At 49.0% G+C, this 22,257-nt stretch overlaps 1 protein-coding gene across 1 annotated transcript in view; it reads right to left on the bottom strand.

Moving 5' to 3' along the window:
- Positions 1-5,342: 5,342 nt before the first annotated feature.
- The window catches only part of LOC142012615 (scavenger receptor cysteine-rich type 1 protein M130-like), a 30,557-nt gene continuing 13,642 nt past the window's right edge, over positions 5,343-22,257 (bottom strand). The window contains exons 5-14 of the mRNA XM_074993229.1: positions 20,521-20,832; positions 17,260-17,310; positions 16,859-17,173; positions 16,465-16,500; positions 15,956-16,093; positions 14,704-14,784; positions 10,117-10,200; positions 9,226-9,315; positions 7,701-7,853; positions 5,343-5,467 (exon numbers count right to left, since the gene is read on the bottom strand). Coding sequence (XP_074849330.1) covers positions 5,343-5,467; positions 7,701-7,853; positions 9,226-9,315; positions 10,117-10,200; positions 14,704-14,784; positions 15,956-16,093; positions 16,465-16,500; positions 16,859-17,173; positions 17,260-17,310; positions 20,521-20,832 — 1,385 coding nt within the window. The remainder of the gene's footprint in view (positions 5,468-7,700; positions 7,854-9,225; positions 9,316-10,116; positions 10,201-14,703; positions 14,785-15,955; positions 16,094-16,464; positions 16,501-16,858; positions 17,174-17,259; positions 17,311-20,520; positions 20,833-22,257) is intronic.

The raw sequence follows: 22,257 nt of genomic DNA, 5'->3' as shown, positions 1-22,257 counted from the left end.
CATTCTTGGGACATGAACAACGCCATCCTCGAGCAAGCTGGAATTCCAACCATGCACACCCTGCTCAGGCCCCGGCGGCTCCGCTGGCTTGGCCGTGTCCACAGGATGAATGATGAAAGGATTCCAAAAGACATGCTGTATGGTGAGCTAGCCTCTGGCAAAAAACCTCCCGGACGACACCAGTTGCACTACAAAGACGTCCGTAAGAGCGACCTCAAGGAGGCAGACATCGACCCAGATAGATGGGAGGAGCTGGCAGACAACCGCAGCAGCTGGAAGCAAGAACTACACAAGGGCCTTCAGAAGGGCGAGATGAAGATCAGACAGCTGGCAGAGGAGAAGCGAGCCTGTAGAAAGGACAGCAAGGACCTGCCAGACACACACTACATATGCAGCAGATGTAGCAAGGACTGTCACTCGCGTGTGGGCCTCCACAGTCACAGTCAACGCTGCAAATGAGGATCTTAAATGGAGTTACGAAGGGGGCGATCCATAGTCTACCCAGACTGAAGGAGGCCTTGGAACCTCTTTCCCCCCTTTGCTTTCGGGTGTCTCTCCTCTTGGTGAGGTGCGGTCTGAGTGCCCCTAGTTGCCATTGTGGAGTAGAGTCTCCCTTTTACCCGTCTTCCCTCCCGAGTCTCAGTTATGCGGGGTTGGCTCCCCTTTGCCTGTCTCACTCTCCAGTCCACAGTGGGGTCCCACACTGGAACTGCCTGGGCACTGCTTTGACTTCCTGCTGCCCGAGGCCCCCACCTGGGCATCCTACAGGCCCCTTTTCACCCTCTCCTGCCCCGGTGCCCATTACGCAGTGTTGCTGGCCTCTCCCGCCTTCACCCTCTGCTTCTCCTCAGGCCCTGTGTGCACTGGGGCTGCTGCTTTCAGCCTGTCTGGCCCCAACTTCCCACTGGACAGGTTGGCCACTTCTTTCCCCTCTGAACGCTCTGCTTCCCCTCTTGCCCATGATGCAGCGCAGCCGCCCCTTAGTCCCCACTGATCTTCTGCTTCCCGTAGTGGGTTTCCCACAGGACAGCTGCCCTGTCCTCTCCTCAGAGTGCCGCCGGCCGGGAGAGGGACAAAGGGCGGTTGTACTGCAGGAGGATGACTGTGGGGTAATGAACGCGAAGGTGGGGGTGAAGGACAGCTATGCTGCATCATGGGGAGTGGAAGCAGCCGAGGGGAAGAGGCAGGATTGGCCAAACTGCCCAACGGGCACTAGAGGAAGAAATGTTGTTGGGGAGCCACTTCCTGCTCTTTCTCGCTCCGGTTCCCTGTTTGGGATTCTCCAGGCCTCTGCCCCCCACCTTCAGGGTTGGAAGCCCCCCGTGCCCATTATGCAGCACACGTGCCCTGTTGCCCCGTCCTGGCTCTTCTCCAACTTGTGTTCCTAAGGCAGCACAGCCCCCGCCCCCGCCCTTTCCTGCTGTGCATGGGTGTTACAGAGCAAAGCTGCTCTTTCCTCTCCTGACCGTCTGCTCCCCCTGATGTTCTTACAGAACGGAGCTGCCCCTCCAGAGTGGTGCCACTTAGGCCTCATAGCAAGCCCTTTCCCCCCATCGCCCTCTTGAGCCCGGGGAACTCTTCAATCACCTCCTTGGCCTCCTAGATTCCCAGGGGGCGTTATGCAGCGTGGCCAGTCCTTTCCCTCCCCTTTCACACCACCGTAGCCGCTGTGTCCCTTGAGAAGTAAAAGGGTCTTTGTCTCCTCACATCCAGCCCTTTCTGCACTACTATAGCCACCCCAGCCCCCACTTCCAGCCTCCGTTTCGTCTCACATCCCTCCTGCAGTGGAATCGCACATTTCCCCTCCTCAAAGTCGGCCAATCCCATTTCCAATGAGGCAGAGTAGCCGCCCCGTTCCTCCTCTTGACCCTATCCTGCCACTAGTGCCAGTTATGCACTGTAAGCGTCTTTCTCCCCCTTCACTCTCTACTTCCCCTCAGGCCATTTCTGCAAAATAGCAGCCCCTTTCCATGGGTCGTTTTCTCTGGCCCCCTCATAGCCCTTATCACGCAGGGCTGCTTCTTTCACCTCTTCTCCCTCTCTAGCCCCTTATGCAGCATGGCCGCAGCTTTCCACATTATCCCCCTCTCTTACCCCTCGTGCCCAATAGGGTCTTTACTACCCCTTTCCCTCCTTTGCTTTCACCTCTCTCTCCCCTTGGAGAGGAGCAGTCTAAGCGCCCCTAGTCGCCATTGGGCAGTACAGCCTCCCTTTTCCCTGTCTTCCCTCCCGAGTGTCAGTTATGCAGGGTGGGGTCTCAGGACTGGACACACTACTCCATTTGAGGCCTCATCAGCTCAGCCTACAACAGAAGAATTATGCCTCATGTGTTGCTGATGATGCTCTTTTATTGCATCCCAAAATGATGTTTGCTTTTTTTGCAACAGTGTCACACTGTTGACTCATGTTTAGCTTGTGGTCCGCTATGACCCCCACATCCCTTTCTGCAGTGCTCCTTCCTAGACAGCTGCTTCCCATTTTGTATGCATGAAACCGATTGCTCTTTCCTAAACGGAGTACTTTGTGTTTTACCTTATTGAACCTCATCCTATGTACCTCATACTATTTCTCCAGTTTGCGCAGATCATTTTGAATTATAATCCTATCATACAAAGCACTTGCAACCCCTCCTGGTTTGGTATCCTCTGCAGTCTTGAGGATTGTAATCTCAGGCTGTCTACACTGCAGGGTGTTTTTCAACATTACTTATTTCAACTTTCTAATGTCTAAATACAAAATGCTGGAAAATTGTGTTCACGCAAAAGGAGCCTTCACATGAGCACTAACAAAGCACAGCTATTCACACACATTCCTCTTCGACCTTGAAAGGGAGGGGGAACCAGCAAAAGTCATTCGTGGAACTGGAATAATTATTTCATGGGGAAAAGCTCTCATCTCAAATTATCCTGCTGGGCTGTGTGAGTGCTTTGGGGGTTGTTTCAGAAAAAAAGACTATTTAAAAAAATAAAAAAGCACTGGAGACAAGCCGCCTCTGCCATGATCAATCTAGTTGATGAAGATATTGAACAGAACTGGTCCCAAAACTGATCTGTGTAGAACCTCACTTGTTATGCCCTTCCAGCATGATTATGAACCATTGATAACTATTCTCGGAGACCATTTATTCAACCTTTATTCACCTTATATTAGTCCCATTTACATTGTATTTTCCTCGCTTATTGATGAGAAGTTGATGTACTACTGTATCTCATACCTTATTAAAGTCTAGTTATGTACATTTACTGTTTCTCCCTTCTCCACAAGGCTTGTTATCCTATCAATGAAAGCTATTACGTTAGTTTGACAAGATTTGTTCTTGACAAGGACAATTTCCCCACCTTTGGTATTCACAGGAGTGGCACCCATCTCACTGAATTTACTTCTTCCACTGATCCGATGAAAGGCAAGTGACTAAATATACATACACGCACCCTGGATTCTTATTTTTGCTCCAGATCTCATGCTGTGGGTCTTACCCACGGAAGCTCATTACCCAAAAAACACAATTGTTAGTCTTAACGTTGCTACAGGTCTGCTTGTTTTACTTGCCACCTTCTTATCTTCCGGATGTGTGCAGATGGGTTCTTTAATTATTTGCTTCATTATTTTTCCTGGCACAGGAAAGTTGACTAGTCTGTAGTTTCCTGGGTTCTCCCTATTTCACTTTTAATAGATTGGAATTATATTTGCTCACACTGGAAAAAAATTTAGACAAATGTGTGTAAACTCCAAGAGATTATTGTTCTTATGGAGTTTATAGCTGGGATTTTGAATCCTAGATTAACTCAGCTTTATTCTTGGAGGCTCTCAAGGTATATGTATGGGGCCCAGACAGGTCGTGGAGCCACTTAGAGTAATTTCCTCCGAAATAAAAGGACTGCAGTAGAGGAGTGGATAGAACTCTCCACCTGTCCAATATTACTAGTGAGATACTTGGTATCTTTAGCTTAATAACATCACTGGAGCACACAGGGGGGTTTCATCTACTCCTGAGTAACCTGGGAAGTAAAGAAGGTCAAGTTACCTCTCCAGAAAACTATACCCATAGCAGTTGGCCAGTGAGATTATAAAAGATGAACAAATTAGTCCTTGCAGCTGTGAAAATCTGATTTCTAAAGGTTATAGAAAGCAGATTTGTTTCCATCAGACTTTGGTTCACCAAGCTGGGCTTCCCGGTCCAATTCACTGCTGTTCACTTTCCCACAACAGGAAGCGAAGAGCACAGGTACCGCTCTGGTGGGACTCCAGAACAGGGGTTCTCAGAACTGCTCCTGCCCCAGAATGGCCAGTAGAAGCTCTTACTGCCCTTTACATACTGCCTTGGGAATGATAAATAGACTGGGTTTCCTTACAGACCTGACTGTGTATGAGAGGGAGGGTACAGCTGGTCGCTTAGGAAACAGGTCACATGCTGGCCATTCACACCTGTCTGTGAGGAGAGTGGGTGAGATCCTGCCTCTCGTTTCATCCCCTTGCACCGTTCCAAAGTAGCCCTGTGCAAGGATTGGAATAGTATGTGTGTGATGTTGATGTAGGGCGACATTTGCCCAGCTGTGCATTCCATGGCACCCTGCACCCAACGCTGATTCATCAGACCTGAGGCTTGGAAATAAACCACTTATTCCCATTCATTGTTTCCTATCTTTTACCTGGAGTACCTGGTGCTCAAGATCATCTAATAACTTTTAATTTAATGTAATGCCAAGCCTTTTGCTATCACCCTGACTTCCTTTACAAACTCCCTGCCCCAACGTTAAACATTTTTAGCAACACAGAACTCATCACATTTCACACTGAAGCTCTGGCTCCTGGGTGCTGGGCACTCATTATTTTATTTCTGTGGGTGTTTGAGCCCTGGGGCATCCAAGGAATTGGTTCCTATTGACCACACAGCTGACAATATTTGTTCTCTGTCCAGCAGCCCTTAGCCCAACCCGCAATACTGAGAAATGGCACTTTCAATTATCATATTTTGCGGGTTCAGTCTCCATCTCCCCAGGGAGCCTCCTTATGTACCTTGTAAGAAAGCATCCTTCCTTGAACACACTTTACAAAGGAATTAATATAAAAAAAACAAAATTTCACGATGAAGAAATATTCAAAATAAGAAAGCAGAATAAGCTTCAGGCAGTCTGGTCAATGAGAAATTACAGGGACAATCACAGGCCCTGTCTCAGTCTCTCTCATGTTTCTTGCAATTACATGAAAGCCCACTAGAAAAGCTGAGAGAACCAGATCCATGGCAGGGACTGTCCTGGTGCCCTCTTGCCCAGGGAGCATTTTGAAGAAAAAAAGTTTAATCATGCAGCATTTACATCCTCACGGGGTATGTGATGATATTCTTACACTGATGTCTCAGGGACACCAGCTTCAACGTCATCATAACCCGGGTCTTCAGGAGGTAGGGGTGTGGCGTCTCTCTCTGTCCTGGAGGCCCCTTCAATTCTTAAGGAGTGCAGACTCCAATCTGAAAATATCAAAGGAAGCACAATACAGCCAAAGTATCTGTTTTAAACCCATGTGCACTTACTTAACTTGGGAGCAGTCTATAATATGGGCTGTGAATTTTCCCTGTTCCTCTCATTGGAACCCTGATATTTTAGTCGATGATGCCAGTCTGTTCCACAAAGAAAACATCTGGGATCAGACTTTCTCCAAGCTGTGACCTGTCTGGTGCAGGGGCATCATGAAGATGTTGATCACCTGTATTGACTCCGTGGGTGTTCCAGGGCTAGAAAACTTAGCAGGTGCTCAGCACCCTCTGGCAATCGTTTCCTCCTCACCCCAGCGCCTCTCAACCACCCGTGACCCTGCTGATCAGCTCATCCCTACTTGCCGCAATCAGCTGCTTTGTGGCATTTGGATGCTCTGGGGGTGGGGGGAAGGAGCACAAATGGGGCACGCTCAGGAGGATGGGTGAAGAGGCAGGGTGGGGTGGAATGGGGGTGGGTGGAGGCAAGGCAGGGGCAAGGGCTTGGGAGAAGGAGTAGGATGGGGCACAACTGGGGGAATCAGGCATCCCCCGGCAAAAGGGGAAGTTGGTGGCTTTGATACCACTGACTTTGTGATGCCTCCCTAAAGCTTCAGCATGGGCAGCTGTAAGTCCTGATGGCTGCCACAGTCCCGAAAGGGGCACGTGCCAAGTGAGGTCTGCCAGGGAGGAGCAGTGCAGGTCTCCTACCCCAGGGGACGTGCAAGGGAAGGGCAAGGCACCCAAAAGTGGATGATGTCACAGAGCTTGTCCTGACGCAATACACATGTGCACACTATCCTCAGCAGGTATCAGACGATGTCCGTTTCGTCCCCACCCACTTTCCTCTGAGGTGCAAAGTGGGAGCTCAGTCCTCAGCCCCAGACTGGGAGATGCTCTGGTACAACTCGAATGGAGACATTCCATATTGAAGAGAATGATTTCAAACCTGCTACCAGGCCCCTAACTAATCCCACCACAGGGACCTTCTCTTCCCATTACCACCCAAGGAACCGACACCTTGTTTGGGGGAAGACACACAAGCCCTGATCTGCAAACACTGAAGTCGGCATGAGGGTGCAGTGTGTGGGGTCTATAGCGATCCCCAGAATTGGCTTAGCTCTCCCCAAAGCCATGCAGTAGCAGCTGCTGCTCTCCAGCTGACTAGCTCTGAAGGCAGAATGAGCAGAGTGGCAGCTTCTGTCTGGGTAGGCCATTGAGGCATCTGAGGGCAGCCTCTTGACCATGTCCCTCCCTCTGGGATGTGCTACCCAGAGCAAGTGGATGGTCCGAGTCTCCCTTCACTAGGCTCCTGGGCCCAGCCTGCCATGGTTGCTGCTCCCTGCAGGGTTGGCCAGCTCTGGAGCTGGGTGCCCCTGCCGGAGTGGCTCTTACTCTTTGTGATTAGCCAGTGCCTAACACATTTCCACCCAGAACTGGTTCATGTGGGTCAGTAGGAAACAGACTTCTCAGCACCACCAACTCACAGTGTTCAGAAATCAGGAGACAGCGCTCAAATATCATGAGATTAGCTTCAAAGTCTTGATATTTAAAATAAATCATTTTGGTTTCTGTTTGTTTTCTGGTTCCTGAGCCTTGACATTAAAGTTGGTTCATGATTTGAAGCTTCTTTCTGCAGCTTCCTTTTGTAAACAGAGAGCTGAGCTTCCATGTCAGTATCTGTATCTTGGAGCTGCATCTTTTCCCAGATATCAGGTACGTCTACACTAGAAATCTAAGCTGATCTATGTTAGATCACTTTCTGAGCCAGCAGTAATTATTGTGATTGTTCATGTCTGCACTGTCCTCCTTTTGCCTGTGGTGCACACTCTCACCAGGAGCTCTTCCGCTCACTTTAGCAAGGTGGTGTTGGAGCCCGAGAGCCTGGGCCCTCGGTTCCCCTCCCCAGCTCCCTGCTTCTATCCACTGAGCGCATGGCTGCCCATTGCCTAAAACCAGCCCAGCTGGGAGAGGGAAGGCAGCCAAGTGAAACCTGTCTGGAAATCAGCCTGGGCAAGACCAGGCTTTAGCTGGAAACCCCCTCCCCTCCACTCCCACCCCCACCAGTTTTCTTGTCAATTTCACAGCTCCAGCACGGAGCCATGAATTTGAGCAGGACGCCCAAGAGCTGATGCAAGTAAGACAGTATTTGTACAGAAATGCGGTGCCTAACTCGGTAGTGAAACAAGCGATCATGACGCAAGAATTGTAGCAGCTTTTCCCCACTCACCTTTCTGTGACTCCCTCTTCCTGTCATTCACCCCAGCGACCCCAGTAACTTCCTGGGTATTCTGCCCTGAACTCCAGTTATCCTCAGGGTCAGAAATGTCTCTAACATCGTCATAACCATCGGCTGGGACATCTCCATCCTGAGCAGGAGCCTCTGGAACAGAAACAGGAATCAATGGTGATAAGAAGAGACTGTCCACTGACTAGAGACATAATTTACCCATTACACACCTTGTAGGAAGAGCCCTGAACTACTGACACTTCCAGGGTGATAAGAAATCAAAAGTCCCCCCTTTTCTTCCTGCCATCTCAGTGCCAGAGGAATTTTACACAGATCACATTTATCTAACATATTAAGGACCTGATGTATCTAAATTGCTGGAAGGAGCCTAAGAAACTCATGGATATGTGGGAGATCTGTAAGGAGGCAGCAAGGATGGGGATTTACTGTCTAGGCTAAAGGAAGATTTCCCCACTCCATTTTGTTATTGTACTAATTACATAGTTAGTAACAGATAAATGGAGAACTGGGCAAATTTTTTCTTTTATCCACTTCCTAAATTTTTTACTATTGTTAAAATCTAGTTTGATCCATTTCCCTGAACTAGTCTGGCCCATGTAGTACCCTTGAGCTGCACCATCAGCCTGGGGCAACAGATGGGTCTGTGAGTGAAATCTGTACATTTCTTCACCTGTCACAGTATGTGGGAAGCTCACGGCTACATCAGAAGACTCGACACGGGCAAGGATGGTTGAGAGGGACCATTACTGACAAGCAGAAGGCTGTGCTGAGAGGGATTACCCCCTAACGTTGCGAGTCATGTCAGTGCATGTGAAAGTGAGTGCCAGGAACAGAGACTGGAGTTGTTCAGCACTGGCCGGAGCTTAACAAGCTTCTTCTGGAGTCACACTGTTTAGCTAATATGACTATTCCGATCTGCAGTACCACAAGCTTTACAGCTTCTTGCTTCCCTGAGTGTATCTCTGCACTGACTGTCTGCATGCATAGCCATGCTGTATAGGAAAACAGTTTGTCAAACAGCTGCTTGCAGAAGGCTTGATCCTGTAATAAGCCTGGCACCCTGAGCTCCTGCTGACTGCAGCAGGACCAAGGATGCTTAGTAATTTGCAAGAGCAAACCCACAATGCACAATTTTTCCATCAACAAAGACAATTACAGGTTGAACCCCCTTAGTCCAGTAACATCCTTAATCCTTTTAGTTGGGCAAACAATGGGTGTGGCCAAACTTCCTATGAGCCTATAAAGTACGTTTACAGCCACCAGTCCTGGCTCTCAGTGTTCTGTGCTGTTATTTAGCTGTAATTTACCTCCACATGTCTTCTAACAGCCCAGGAAGCAGTGGAAGTGTTAGTAATGCAGCTAAACAATATTAACCTCCTGTGGTCCAGCAACTTCTCTCATTTGGCACTAGTCAGGTCCCAAGGCCTCCAGACTACAGAGGTTCAACCTGTCTTATTTTTTTCCTGGGCTAATGCTCCTCCCAGGAGGCAGATTCTTTCCTAACCTTTGTCATCTGAAGTCAGGGGGGCATCACTCAACACAGGCTCCTCCACATCTTCATAACCCAACTGAGAACCAGCTGGGGAAGCTCCCTCTGGAACAGCAAAAAACACACTCAGCTTTCCTGGAATACACCCAGTTTCCCCGCAGGTTTCGAGCTCCCCATTAACTGCCTGTTGCATTGGAGCTCAGGCTGTTTTTCTGGGCTTTTGTAGAAGCCATCACAGGTTAATCAAGGAGAAGAGGGAAAATCCTGGAAATACTGTGATCTAGGGATTGTGCCACCTTTACTTTCACATGAATATCTAGGGGCTCAGCCCTTCCCCGCTGAATCCAACAGCAAGGATTTTTTGTGCCTTTCGGTGGGATAAGGTTCTGTGCTGGTCCTGATCTGCAGCTGGACACTCCAGAAGACAGAAGCAGTCACACCAGAACTAACCTTTGTGAATACCGTTGAACTCTATAAACTTTGTTTCAACTCTTAGTTTATAGGGGTTAGATTGTGATTATGCCTTGTGTTCACACCAAGGAAGCAGCTGGGTAAATCACAGGCACAGATTAGGGGTGTATTTAATGGAAAGCACCAAATGTAAAATTCAGATTTTTCCATGCCAAATGAATATTCCTGGGCTCCGTTATTTGCACCTTCTCCCCTGGGGGAGGACAATATGAACTCACACAGGAAGGAACAGGTACTGCTCACAAGTTTCCATCACAGGGTTTACTGGAAATCTTTGAAAGCAGTTAAATCTGATCCTATCAGAATGAATCTACTCAGTGCTGGCCCAAGAAACAGAGTGCAGGAAAGGGATGGAGGGAAATCCTTTACACGACATGCCTAGGAATTAATTTCTCCATCCAGCTTTGGTTCCTTGTCTTTGTATGACCCCTTTACCTTGTTCCGATCTGGGATTGGTTTCCCCGTCGCTGTCCCCATTATAATACTGCTGTTTTGTCACTGAATCCACCGCAGTAGAGTCTGGAGAGACAACAAACAAGTGAGAGCTGTTAACCTGACCACTTGCTGATGATCCTAGAGTAGGATTTCCAGTGTCAGTATATTCCAGGCATGGTCAAAGAGGGGCTTTTTTACAGTTGAAGTGCAGCTAGCAGAGAAACTATAGTCCAGTGCACTTTGTGACTAGAATTCCTATTAACAGAAAGTCTTTTAAAAAACCATGCAAATCACTGAAAGAATTTCAAAACCAATTTTTGCTCCGTCTGACTGGTGCTGGTCATACAAGAGTCAGAGCCATAGAAAATTTCTCACACGTGTATTTTATCAGAAAGCTGCATCATTTAACAGTCAAACTTTTTGCTGTGTGGACATTGGGTGCTAACAGACTATTCCTCATTTCAATAGGTTTTGATATAAGTGTTTCCTGGATGAAAAGGATGTTTTCAGATTGTGGGTAACACTGGTACAAGAAAAAAAATCCAAGTGTTAAGTCATTATGGGAGGAAGATTTTGCATTCACTGTTAACATGCAAACCCAGGGATGCCTTATCTGCAGTGCATCACTTGCACACGACCAAGTGAGAAACCTGAAATGACATTACATAAAAATTCATTATGGTTTTTTTTCTTAAACACCTTTCTGAGTCAGAATTACAGGGAAAAAACACCTCAGTCACATGAAAATCAGGCCTAAATGGTCAAGAGACACTATTGTCAGTGTTCAGTGAAGAAACTGACACAGCGACCAAAGCTAGTTTTGTTAGGGCTTGGAACACTGCATATGCTCATTCATGTGAACCACTGTGCAGTGCAAATGGTTGGTTTGCACTTTTGCATAGCTCAGTTGTAAGTAAAATAAAATCCTTGTTTTAACTCTTGTGACTTGGTCCTATGTTCCTATGGGAACATCTGGAAGAGGGGCAGGAGGCCCAGTGAAACCATTAAATCTGCCAGGCAAAAGTTCAGCAGTTCCAACCAGGGAATCGGGTGATGGTATTATTTATTACCCATGGCAGAAAGCAAACTCTTGGCCCAAAGGCAACGTCTCTAAGAGTTGGTGGAAACTTTGGGGGAAGTAAACTACAAGGTATGGTAGCTGGGAGGCTGGAAACAAATCTGTCACATTAATCTTTTGAAACCTTGGCAACCCCAAGAAGCACGTGTAGCTGTCCAGAGGCCCTGGTCCAGGGAGACAGCCTGCACCAGCTGTTGACGATATCCCTAGATTTAACACTAAACCAAAAGAATGAGGTATCTCAGATGATCAACCAGTACCAGGTTGTGTTCTTACTAGAGCAGGATGGACAACTGAGCCGTATCACCACATTTTCAGAAATCCGTGGGCCAAGGTAACACTAAGGCCATACAAGCTCCCAGCAGCAATGAGGGAAGAAATCAAGGCCAATCTGAAGAGAATATTGGAACTGGGAATCATTAAGGAGACCCACAATGATGGTCCAGCCTGATTGTGTTGGTGCCTAAACTTGACGGCACCCCTAGGCTTTACAAACGACTAATGATTTCCACTGGCTGAACGAGGTACCTAAATTTGATACATACCCCATCTTCTGCATTGCTGAGTGAGTTGACTGCCTGTTCAATGTCCATTTTCTAACCCTCGATTTAACAAATGGATCCTGGCAAATCCCCTCGGTCAGTGAGGCAAAATTAAAAACTGTGTTTTCTTGTGCTTGGGCCAGTATAGTCTTCTCCATTTCAGACTGCATGGGGCACCTTCCACCTTCCAGCTTCTCATGGATAAGCTCCTGTGCCCCCGTACCAGCTACGGGAGATCACTTGGAAAAGGTGGAAGTGGAACTGGATACCCTAATGTGGGCCATCCTTAGAGCCAAGCTGGCTGCATGTGCTATGGGGCTAGCTGAAGCTAAATACCTCGACCACGCCATAGGAAGGAACATGGAAAATCCTCGACTGAACAAGCCTGAGGCTTTTGAAAATTGGCCCTGGTTCAATTGGAAAAAAGGAAATCCAAACATTCCTGGTATGGTACGACACTACCAATGACTTATCTCCCACTTTGCCCCCAGAGCATATCTCCCAGCATATCTGATAAAAGCCTGGAATCGTGGTATGGCTAAGTGGACTGATGCAGTGGAGAAAGCATTCACAGATCTGTGACTAGCCCTCTGCAGTAATCCTGTGCCTATTCCTCCAGTTTTAACAAAGAATTAATTCTCAGACAGACATATCCAAGGTGGGATTGGTAGCTGTCCTATCATAGATGGCCAGGGACAAAGAACACCTGGTCCTCTACCTTCACACAAAACTCCTGCTGAGAGAACAGAAATATGTAGCAGTCAAAGGGGAATGCCTCCCCATTAAGTGGGCCATGGAAATGCTGTGTTACTACCTCCTGGGCCAATAATTTATCCTTGTGAACAACTATGCACTCCTTCAGTGGATACAGAGCACCAAAGAGAAGAATACAAGGGTAACCAGGTGGTCCCTGTCCCTGCAACTTTTCCATTTCCTCATACAACACCAACCCAAAAGCTGTCATTGCAACGCAGATGGTCTGTGGTGGGTACCTTTCCCAACCCAATGGTGTTGAGCCGTATGGTAAGGGGATATCTGATAGAGTCAGGCCAGAAGGCTACAGGAGAGTGGCAGAAGGAAAGTGCATTAGCTCCAGATTAAATAGGTTTCTTCTCCTGTGATCAAATAAAAAGGGCTCATCCAGAACAATCAGAGGTTTTCCAGGACTAATTAAGACAGGCTAATCAAGACACCTGGAGCCAATTAAGAACTTCCTGGTACTGTTTAAAAACACCTTTCCACTAGCTCACTGAGTGCAAAGAGCAGGGGACAGAAGTCTCTGTGGAAGGTCTGGGAGGGACAAATGCCGTCATGTACCAGGACAAAAAGCCTGCAGTAAAGGAGGTGCCGGAAAGGGCTGCGGAGAATTGCAGCTGTCATGCATCTGATACTGGGAATATTATATACAGGTGCTGTCAGGGTTCCTGGGATGTAACGCACAGATGAGGGGAAGCCTGGGTTCCCCCCGACGCCCATTCCCTAACCTCCTATATGCCATGACAGAGAGAAAGTTGATTCAGAGAGTGGGACACACCACAGGGGAAGGACTAATTTGGAAAAGTGCAGGGAAAGGCAAGGGCAAGTTTGTGATCCCCGGGAAGGTGTCTAAACTGAAGACTGCCATGAGCCTGAGAGACAAACGCTCCGCCTGAAAGCACAGGAGCCACAAAGGTGGAGAAAGCTTTGTCACACTATACAATGCAGCTCAAAAGACAAGCTTGTGGGAACTTAACTCTGGGATACAGCCCCAGAGCAAAGTTACTGGGACCTTTTAACCCTGCAGGACCAGACAGTGCAGAAGCCAGAGCACAGATGACAAACCCCTGACTGGCCATGAGGAGATGTCTATCTGTTTTAACAGAAGAGGAGAGTAAAATGCCTGCTCTGTGTACTCTGTTGATTTGTTGCTAAGTATTACAATGTCCTGAGTCCACCAAGAATAGGTGTTAGCGCTGAGCACTCAGAAGGGTAAAGTTGGGTTTCTTATGCTCTGAGTACCACGAGGATGGGTAGTGGTGGAAGACCCATATTGTGCCCCAAGAACTTACGAGGCAGAGTAGGCACAGAAACATAAGTTGTATGGATAACACCACTTCTTAAAACAAAATACTCCCCCTCCTCCACCTTGTTGATCAATTGGGCCACACCCCTGCTCGGACCACAACGTGTAGCCAATGGGAAATGCTCAGAGAGCTGTGCAAACTCCCAGACTGAGAGCAGCATGCTCCCAGCTGATCAACATTGCATCAAAATGGTACAAAGGGCCATGGCTCAAGTTACCCCCATCTCCTGGGCTGATCTCTGATCCCAGCAGCTGTGGTGGGTGAGGAGCACAAAACATTCCCTGCTCCAGCAGTTTTCAAATGACGCCATAGCCTGGTACCAAGAGCAGTCACTTCCCACCCCACCTTAGTTCCACTCCAAGGCCGCAGGATGTTCAGCTGGGACTGCTGGTTGTGTGACTAGGGCCGAGGTGGGGAAGGGGGCTCACACAAAGGCAGATTTCCATTTTGTGGGGTCCTGGGGCAGAGAAAGTGAGGGCCCCTCCCGACTTCTTATACCTGCCGTCCCCTGCCCACCTCCTGGTGCCCCTGCCGGGAAACAGGGTCAGGATGGAGGGCTGCCATGGTTTCCTGACTGGAGCATTGAGCAGGCACTCTCAGTGAGGCTCGCCCGCATTCCACAACCCTGCACCACAGTGCGAGTGGCTGACAAAGTTGGTAAGGGCATGGGCTAACTCTATTTTCTGGGACCCCCTCAATTGTTCAGGGCCCCTGGGCACACAGCTTGTTGGCCGTCTGGGTAATCTGTTACTGCATTTACATGACTCCACGAACTGGCTTCTCCATAGACCCAGACTCCACAGCAGTCAATAGTTCAGGGGGCAGGTGGCTGAGGAAATCTAGCTGTAGATCATGGTCTTAAGATGGAAATAAAACTATTTCCAAAAATAAGAGCCCCACAGACCTGCACGACCCAACCTCTGTTTCTCTCTCATCAGGTTATAATCAATGTCCTCATACACGGGATCTGAGGATATTGTGGCACCTGGAAGACAAAAATAAAAGAACAGAGTTTGCCCAGGGTGATACAAGTGACAGCTGGGAATCCCAATTAGATCATCCAGCCCCACAACCTGACGTCAGTGCAGGACTAAGGAAAAAAAATGTATGTTCCCAGTGCTTTGTCCAGCCTAAATTTCAATTGGCAGGTGACGGAGACCATGGCTACTTCACAGTCCCAAGTCTCTGTTCATAGTTAGTCTGAAATATACAACTATACGTTAATCTCATTACTCCTTTTACTCTCCCTGGTATTATCTGAAATAATTACTCTCCCAAACGGGCGTTTACAGCTCTTCGCACAAAAGCACTTGCAGGTATATACTTCGTGCTTGTATGCATAATACCCACAGTCCCTAGCCAGTAACTAGCCAAAGTTTTTGCAATTGTTTAAAAAACAAGTGAAACTAACAAATCCTGGAATTGTCTTTGATTTTTGGCGATTATCACCCAAACTCTTTCCCAGCATTTCTTCTTCAAATCCTCCCTTCTCCTGAATCTCTCTCTTCAGTGTCCTCCTTCACACTCTCTTTCTTGTACTTTCCCAAATGTGATCTGTCTTTCGGGCCAATATTTACAGTCCCTCTCATCCTCTATATGTTATTTCTGTGTCACCACTGCCCTCAAATGCATCAAGTTAGTATCATCTAAAAGTGTTATGTTCTCTTGGTCATTTCTACAGCCAGATCATCTATGATACTAGAGGTTGAACATCTCTAATCTTGTACCCTCCGGGGCCTGACCAGTGTCAGATGAGATAATTTGCTAGACCCCAGGAGGACAATATTGTCCACATCTAGCAGCATTACCAACACTTTCACTGCTTACTGGGCTGTTGGAAGACATCTCGGGGTAAATTACAGCTAAATAACAGCACAGAACACTGAGAGCCAAGACCCGGGGCTGGAAACAAATTTTATGGGACTGTGCGAAAACTGACCACGCCCATGATAAGTGGTCCACCCGGCTAATTAAAATCATGCCAGATTATGGATGTTAACAGATGAGAAAAGTCTGCATTAGAGAGGTTCAGCCTGTGTTATATAAGACTGGATTAAGCACGGATCTGAGGTCCCCTTACAGTTCTGCCCATACTCCTCTCCTCAGCTACAGCTACCACAGGAGCATTTCACAAAGTGACCCCCCTCAGGACTCACCTCTGCGCTGGGCCCTGGCCCTTTGCACCTGCATGCCCAGAATGATTATGACCACGCAAAGCAGGACCCCCAGGATAATGCAGATAATGACAGGCACCGTTACTCTCCCACTCTCGCTTGGACGGTGGCTGGGAAGATCTGGAAGGAAATGGGTAATAGGGAGACGTTATCCTGTCGAAGTCAGGGGAACCCAGAGGAGCTCCCCAGTCTCTTATTGAACCACGAGGAAGCAAAGTAACCAGCTGGGATGTGGGGGTGGGGGTGGGGCCTGCGCATCGCCCACAGGCTGCTGTTTAAATCATGGCCCTGCAGGTGTTCTCAGCTCGAGCCAAAGGGCAACAACTGACCTGCTCAGCACCCCCTGCGACTCCCACTGGAGAGTCACTCACCCCTTAGATTTCACACTCTGTGTAATGCAGCTCATTCGCTCAGGCTGGGGGGTTCCAGCTCATCGCTCTCTGACCCTGGCTCCAGGACAATTTAACCCTCCATTTGGCAGAGAATGTTACCTGTTTTAGCCAGCGCAGCTGTCGTCAACGTCACACCTGCAAGGGGAAAAGGCAGGAGAGTTGGAGTGTGGGCGAGGAGATGAGCCATTAACGTGATTGTTCATTTTAGTCCCCGTGTGCCTCTGCACATCACCTTCATTTCACCCATTATCCCATTATCCCTTCCTCAGAGCAACACAGGCTCAATGGCCTCGCCTGTGCTGGGTAAAGGAAGCAACGTGATCCGATGTCACAGCACGTCCAAATCAAAAACGGTTCCATCCCATCCCATCCATTGTCTACCTCCATGAAAGAAAAAGGAGGCCTGGTCGATAGGTTTGCTCTGTCAGCTGCTCTGACAACTGCTCTCCCTTAAAACTTATATAATGAAGTCGAAACATCTCCTGTCACTCACCCGAGCAATTCACAGCAGCATCCTCCTGATGACCACAGATGCTCGCACCCCAGGGCATGGCAGGACAGTCCCAGAGAGACAACTCTGTCCCTTTGCAGTTCACTTTCTCCACCCAGATGGGACCAGTCCCCGCACCGAATGAAGCCTTGCCTGGAGCAGACACGGCAGCGCCACAGCCCAATTGTTTACACACAACGTGAGCATCCACCATGTCCCAGGAGTCATCACAAACTGTTCCCCACGAGCCATGGTACCAAACCTCCACTCTGCCCGAGCACCTGTCCTCTCCTTCCACGAGGCGCAGCTTCTCCTGGTCTGGAAATGCAGAAACCTCACATGTTAGTGAGACAGCTGGGAAAGTCTTTAGGGACTGAGGAGGAGACACAAAGAGACAGAGATACCTGTGCAGCTTGTAGAGTTTGGGCATTCAGCAAAAGATATCCCTTTCTTTCCTATGGAGATAAAACGGGGAAGTGAATTGACGACACAGCATATGTACATAAAGACAGAGCAGGGTTTGTAGGTATTTCAAACCTGTAATACCAACACTATAAATTGGCTTAAAGTTAAATCTGAGCACTTAGAATAATTAGGGCCCTGCAAATCAATGAGTGTGTGCAGATGTGGACGTGGGTATCGGCAGCTCATTTTTGCGGACACAAATGCGGATGTGGATACAAATTTTGGATCTAGAACCCTGCAAACGTGTGGATATCTGCTTTGCATCCACAGATGTGGATACAGATATCCAAGGATCATTTTTGCAGATGACGATGCAGATCTCAATTTTGTATTCCTGCGGTTCACTGTGACCAGTTGGCTATTTTCATGATCCTCTGGATTCGGGAGACTGTGATCAGTTCCCTGCTGACATGCATTTGTCTTTATGTAGTTGGCAGGATAGTATATCTAGGGATTTCTATGGCACAGCTCTCTATGTCAGTATAGACACAGGGGGAGGGGAGCTTAGTGCAGGTAATCCATATCCCCCACCCAGCAGTGCCGACAGCCGCCGCGGAGCATGGTGGGAGGGGCGCCTGGCTCTGTACTCAGGAAGCGGCAGGGCCAAATGCAGTCAGCCCTCAGCACCGCCCAGACCTTAGTGTTGCTTCCTACACACTCACACACACACACACACACACACACACAGAGCTGCATGCAGTGGGAGCAGCACTGCTGGGACACTTCCAAGGGTGCCAGAGTTGTGGCCGTTGCCACAGCCAAAGTCGCTGTGGCAGCATCCAGGCCTGGGGATAACTGCCCCCAAACCTGCCATTAGCAGCTCTGCCCAAACCTAATGCTATTGACATGATTAATGATATCACTCAGGAGTGTGGATTTTTCACATCCTGCACAAATTCAGTGGGATGACATCATTTTTTAGCGTGGACCAGCCTGGAGTCTCCACTCACGCAACATTCCTGAGTCCCTGCATGGAGACTGGACTGTAAGAGACACAGGAACTGAAACACACCCTGGTTGCTGGGAGAACCAGTTAAAGAGGAATTTTAATATCCAGAAGGGGCTGCATAGGAGCTCCAGGTCTGTGTGTTCCCATGCTCTTAGGCAGTGTATTGGTGCTGGTGATGGTCCTAGACCAGGACTTAGACCTGTTTTCTTCTAAGACCTGTGTCTCTGCCCTCAATCTCTTGTGACACCTTGGGCGAGTTACTTCAGCCCCACATGCATCTGCTTCTCCTCCCACGTGCCCCGTCTGTCACCGCTGTAAACTCGTGTAGCCGGCCATGGCTCACCACCACTGATCCCTCTTCTGGTCCGTCTGGGAATTCCTTCTTCAGTCTCAGCACACCCTCTGCTGGCTGCGACTTTCTTGCCTGTTACTGACCTCCATTTAAAGTCCCCACCACCTTGTGTCAGGCTCCGTGTTCCTCCCGGACTGCAGTACCCCGTACGCTGGGTACTGCCCTTCCGGTGGCAGCCACACCTGGTCTTCTCCCTCCCTGGGGGAACCCAGTTACCTTGTTTCAGTGACCCCCTGTCATTCATCATCTGGCCTCTCCCCACAGAGACAAACTGCACTCTGGATTGGGAACTCATTATTGGCAGTCGGTGGGGCGGGGAGAGGTTGGACCTGCTGCCTATTCTTCCCCTGACTTCTCCTCTGCTGCCCTTGCACTTTCATGGGCCCCTGTGGCTGAGCCTCACTCTGGGGTTTGTTCAGGCCAGAGCCTCCCTGGCTCGCACTGCCTTTCCAGCAAATCTCCGTCCACGGTATCCCTGCAAGTAGGCAACTCCGTCCCTCTCCTGCTGGTGTGAGAGTGAGCTCTGTCTGTCCAGGAGCTCTTCCTATCGGGTCCTGATTGGCTCCCTTCAGCCTTTTTCTGATTGTCTCCTGGCCCCAGCTTTCTGTCAGGGCTGTTTTAATGCCTCATCGCCCAGGGTGGGGGACCACCCGGTTACAACTTTTTATAGCAATGTCTCTCTCAAGTCTGTGTTTATACGGGGCCTTTGGAGACTTTAGGTGTTACAGTAATATAAATAATACTTCAGATATGGATCTATTGAACCTGACAGCCCAGACCTCTGATTTTTATCCCCAGGAAATTGTTTAACCATAAAGACACAACACTGATGTTCTTCACTGGATGACTCTCAATGGATCTCCCCAGGAGACTGATCCAATACCCATGGAAGCCAACAAGTCAAAAAAGGGGGTCAAGTGGTTAAAACATTGGCTTAAACACAATTGATTTGCAGCCAGTTCCTCATCATAATCCAGGCTCCTTGGGACAGTTTTATGTCTGTTCCCCACCTATAACATGGGAACAATAGTGCTTTGTGGAAAGCAGTGTGTGTGCGTGGGTGACACTTGTGTTTACCACAGGAGAGAGCAGGGTTCTGATCCCCATTTTGGCAGCTCTTGAAGTGGAGAAGGAAGCACTGCTTACTGAAAATGGCTATGCAAGGCTTTGTTAACAGTGTTTAGGTACCTACATGAGGAGAAGGTTTCTGAGCGAAGATAGCTTTTTAATCTGGTTGGTCCTGCTTTAGGCAGGGGGCTGGACTGTGTGACCTCCTCAGGTCTCTTCCAGCCCTCGGATTCTAAGACTACATTCCACTGTCTGTAACCGCGGACACTGAAAATAAGCTTGTACCATTGCTGTGCTAAAAGAATTGAACTCTGCATGTCACAAAAGAGAGTGACAATGTATAACACCACCATTGCCTCAAAACCTCTCAGTGAGTTAGATTTCTCTTTTGAGTATTTATTTAGCACAAATCATTTACAACTAGAGGCCTGGCTGCAGCTCCACTTGCAAGCAGCCACTGGGCTGGAAGAAAGTTCTAGACAGAAACTTGTAATACACATCCCAAGTGTATGGGCTGGGCCCTGTGCTGACTAGGGGCGGGGGCGGGCTGGCACAGTGTGGGGGGCTCCTTTGGGGGCTGAGGCGGGCCCTGCGCTATCTGAGGAAGGGTGGGGCTGGCATGGCTTGGGGGGTTCTGTCGGGGGAATGGGCCAGTCCCTGCCCCGCTCGGGGGAGGCGTGAGGCTAGCACAGTGGAGGGGAGTGTTGGGGGACTAGGCCAGGCCCTGCACTGTCCAGGGGGAGGGGCTGGGGCTGGCACAGTGCGGGGAGGTGGGGAACATAATAGAACATTGTCCAGACAGACACAGCAAAAATAATATATATGATTTACCTTCACAAGATATGTGGGTTTCTTCTCTGGCACTACATGACTCCTGGCTCCATGGGGCTGACTGGCATTGCCACAGAGAGCTGTGATGCTTCTCGCATCGAATCCCATCCACCCAGCGGGGGCCAGAGCCTGTTCCGTATGGAGAATCACTTAAAAGAGTTCCACTCTCTCCACAGTCCAAGTGTTTGCAGATAAGTGCTCTGGTGACTGCATCCATAGGACTGTTGCAAACGCTGCCCCACATCCCATTGTAGAAAACTTCCAGACGCCCTGTACATGCACTGCCATTCACCAGTCTCAGATCCATCAGCCCTAGAATGAAACACGGAAGTTGGAGAACTGGTTGTGATGTTTTCTGATTCTGAACCTCAGTGTGGTTTGAAGATTGAATCCCTGAGATCGCTAGCAAGCCTGCACCTTCTGCTGTAGAAACAATATTCATTTCATGAGTCAGAGAGACCCTTCTGGAGACCAATGACAGAAATATTAGCAAGGAACTGTTATTTAAAAGGAACTATGCACCAACAGTTATACATAGAGGTACCCAGGGTTCAGAACTTAATCCATGTCCTAAACGCGAGGAAACAATGCAATATTTTAGGAACCCTTTGGTCTCCTTAAAGTCTCATGGGGGACGTTACTCACCCTGTCATTTGTTGGGAGCCCAGTACAGCAGCACACAGACAACCCAGGAAGTTTTTGGAGAAGGGTGGGGACAACTTTCTGGTACAAGTGCTGAGGGAACCAACCAGGGGCCGTGCACAACTTGACCTGCTGCTCACAAAGAGGGAAGAACTACTAGGAGAAATAGAAGTGGGCAGCAAGCTGGGCTGCAGCAATCATGAGATGGTGGATTTCAGCATCCTGACAAAAGGAAGAAAGGTGAGCTGTAAAATACAGACCCTTGATTGCAGAAGAGTGGACTAACATGGGCAGGGTCCCCTGGGAAGCTAATACGAAGAGAAAGAAGTCCAGGAGAACGGACGGTATTTTAAATAGGTCTTATTCAAGGGAGAGGAACAAACCATCCTGTTGCTCAGTAAGAGAAGCAAATATGGTGGGCAACAAGCTTGGCTTGCCAGGGAAATCCTTGGGAGGTTAAACTCAAAAAAGGATGCATATAAGAAGTGGAAACTTGGACAGATGACTTAGGAGGAGTATAACTATGCAGTAGTCCCTCGAGTTACGTGAGGGTTGCATTCCCACACATCCTCGTGTAACTTGAATTTCATGTAAGTTGGGGGGCAGCTTTTTTCCCTGGGTGGAATGCATGTTCTGCAGCTGGGGAAGCAGCAGAAGCACCTGAAGCTCTTTTTGAAAGGTAATTCTTGCGATCACAGAGGCATTTGGGGAGGATTAAGCCTGGAGGTGGGCTGGGGCCATGTGAAGGGGCAGGGGTTTTAAGCCTGGGGTGGGTTAAGGCTGAGGGGAGGGTCAGTGGGGTGGTGAGTTGGAGCCAACACAGCCCTTAGGGGGGTTGAGCTGGAGCTGTGCAGTGTGGGGGTGAGCCAGGGATGTGCAGGGGGGTGAGCCGAAGAAGTTGGGGGGGGGTGAGCCATAGTGGTGGTGGTGGGGAACCAGAGCTGGGTATGATGAGGGGGGGAGCCAGTGCCAGGCGTGGAGGTGGGTGGGAAGGAGCTGGGCATAGGGGAGGGTGAGCCGGGGCTGGGCGCAGAGTGGAGGGAGCCAGAGGCAGGCAAGGTGGGGGAGCCGGAACCGGAGCCGGAGCCAGATGTG

The sequence above is a fragment of the Carettochelys insculpta genome, chromosome 1 (genome assembly GCF_033958435.1).
Source record: "Carettochelys insculpta isolate YL-2023 chromosome 1, ASM3395843v1, whole genome shotgun sequence".
Taxonomy (NCBI): domain Eukaryota; kingdom Metazoa; phylum Chordata; order Testudines; family Carettochelyidae; genus Carettochelys; species Carettochelys insculpta.
Note: the sequence above shows the minus strand (reverse complement) of the source record. Positions and strands in the feature narration are given on the sequence as shown.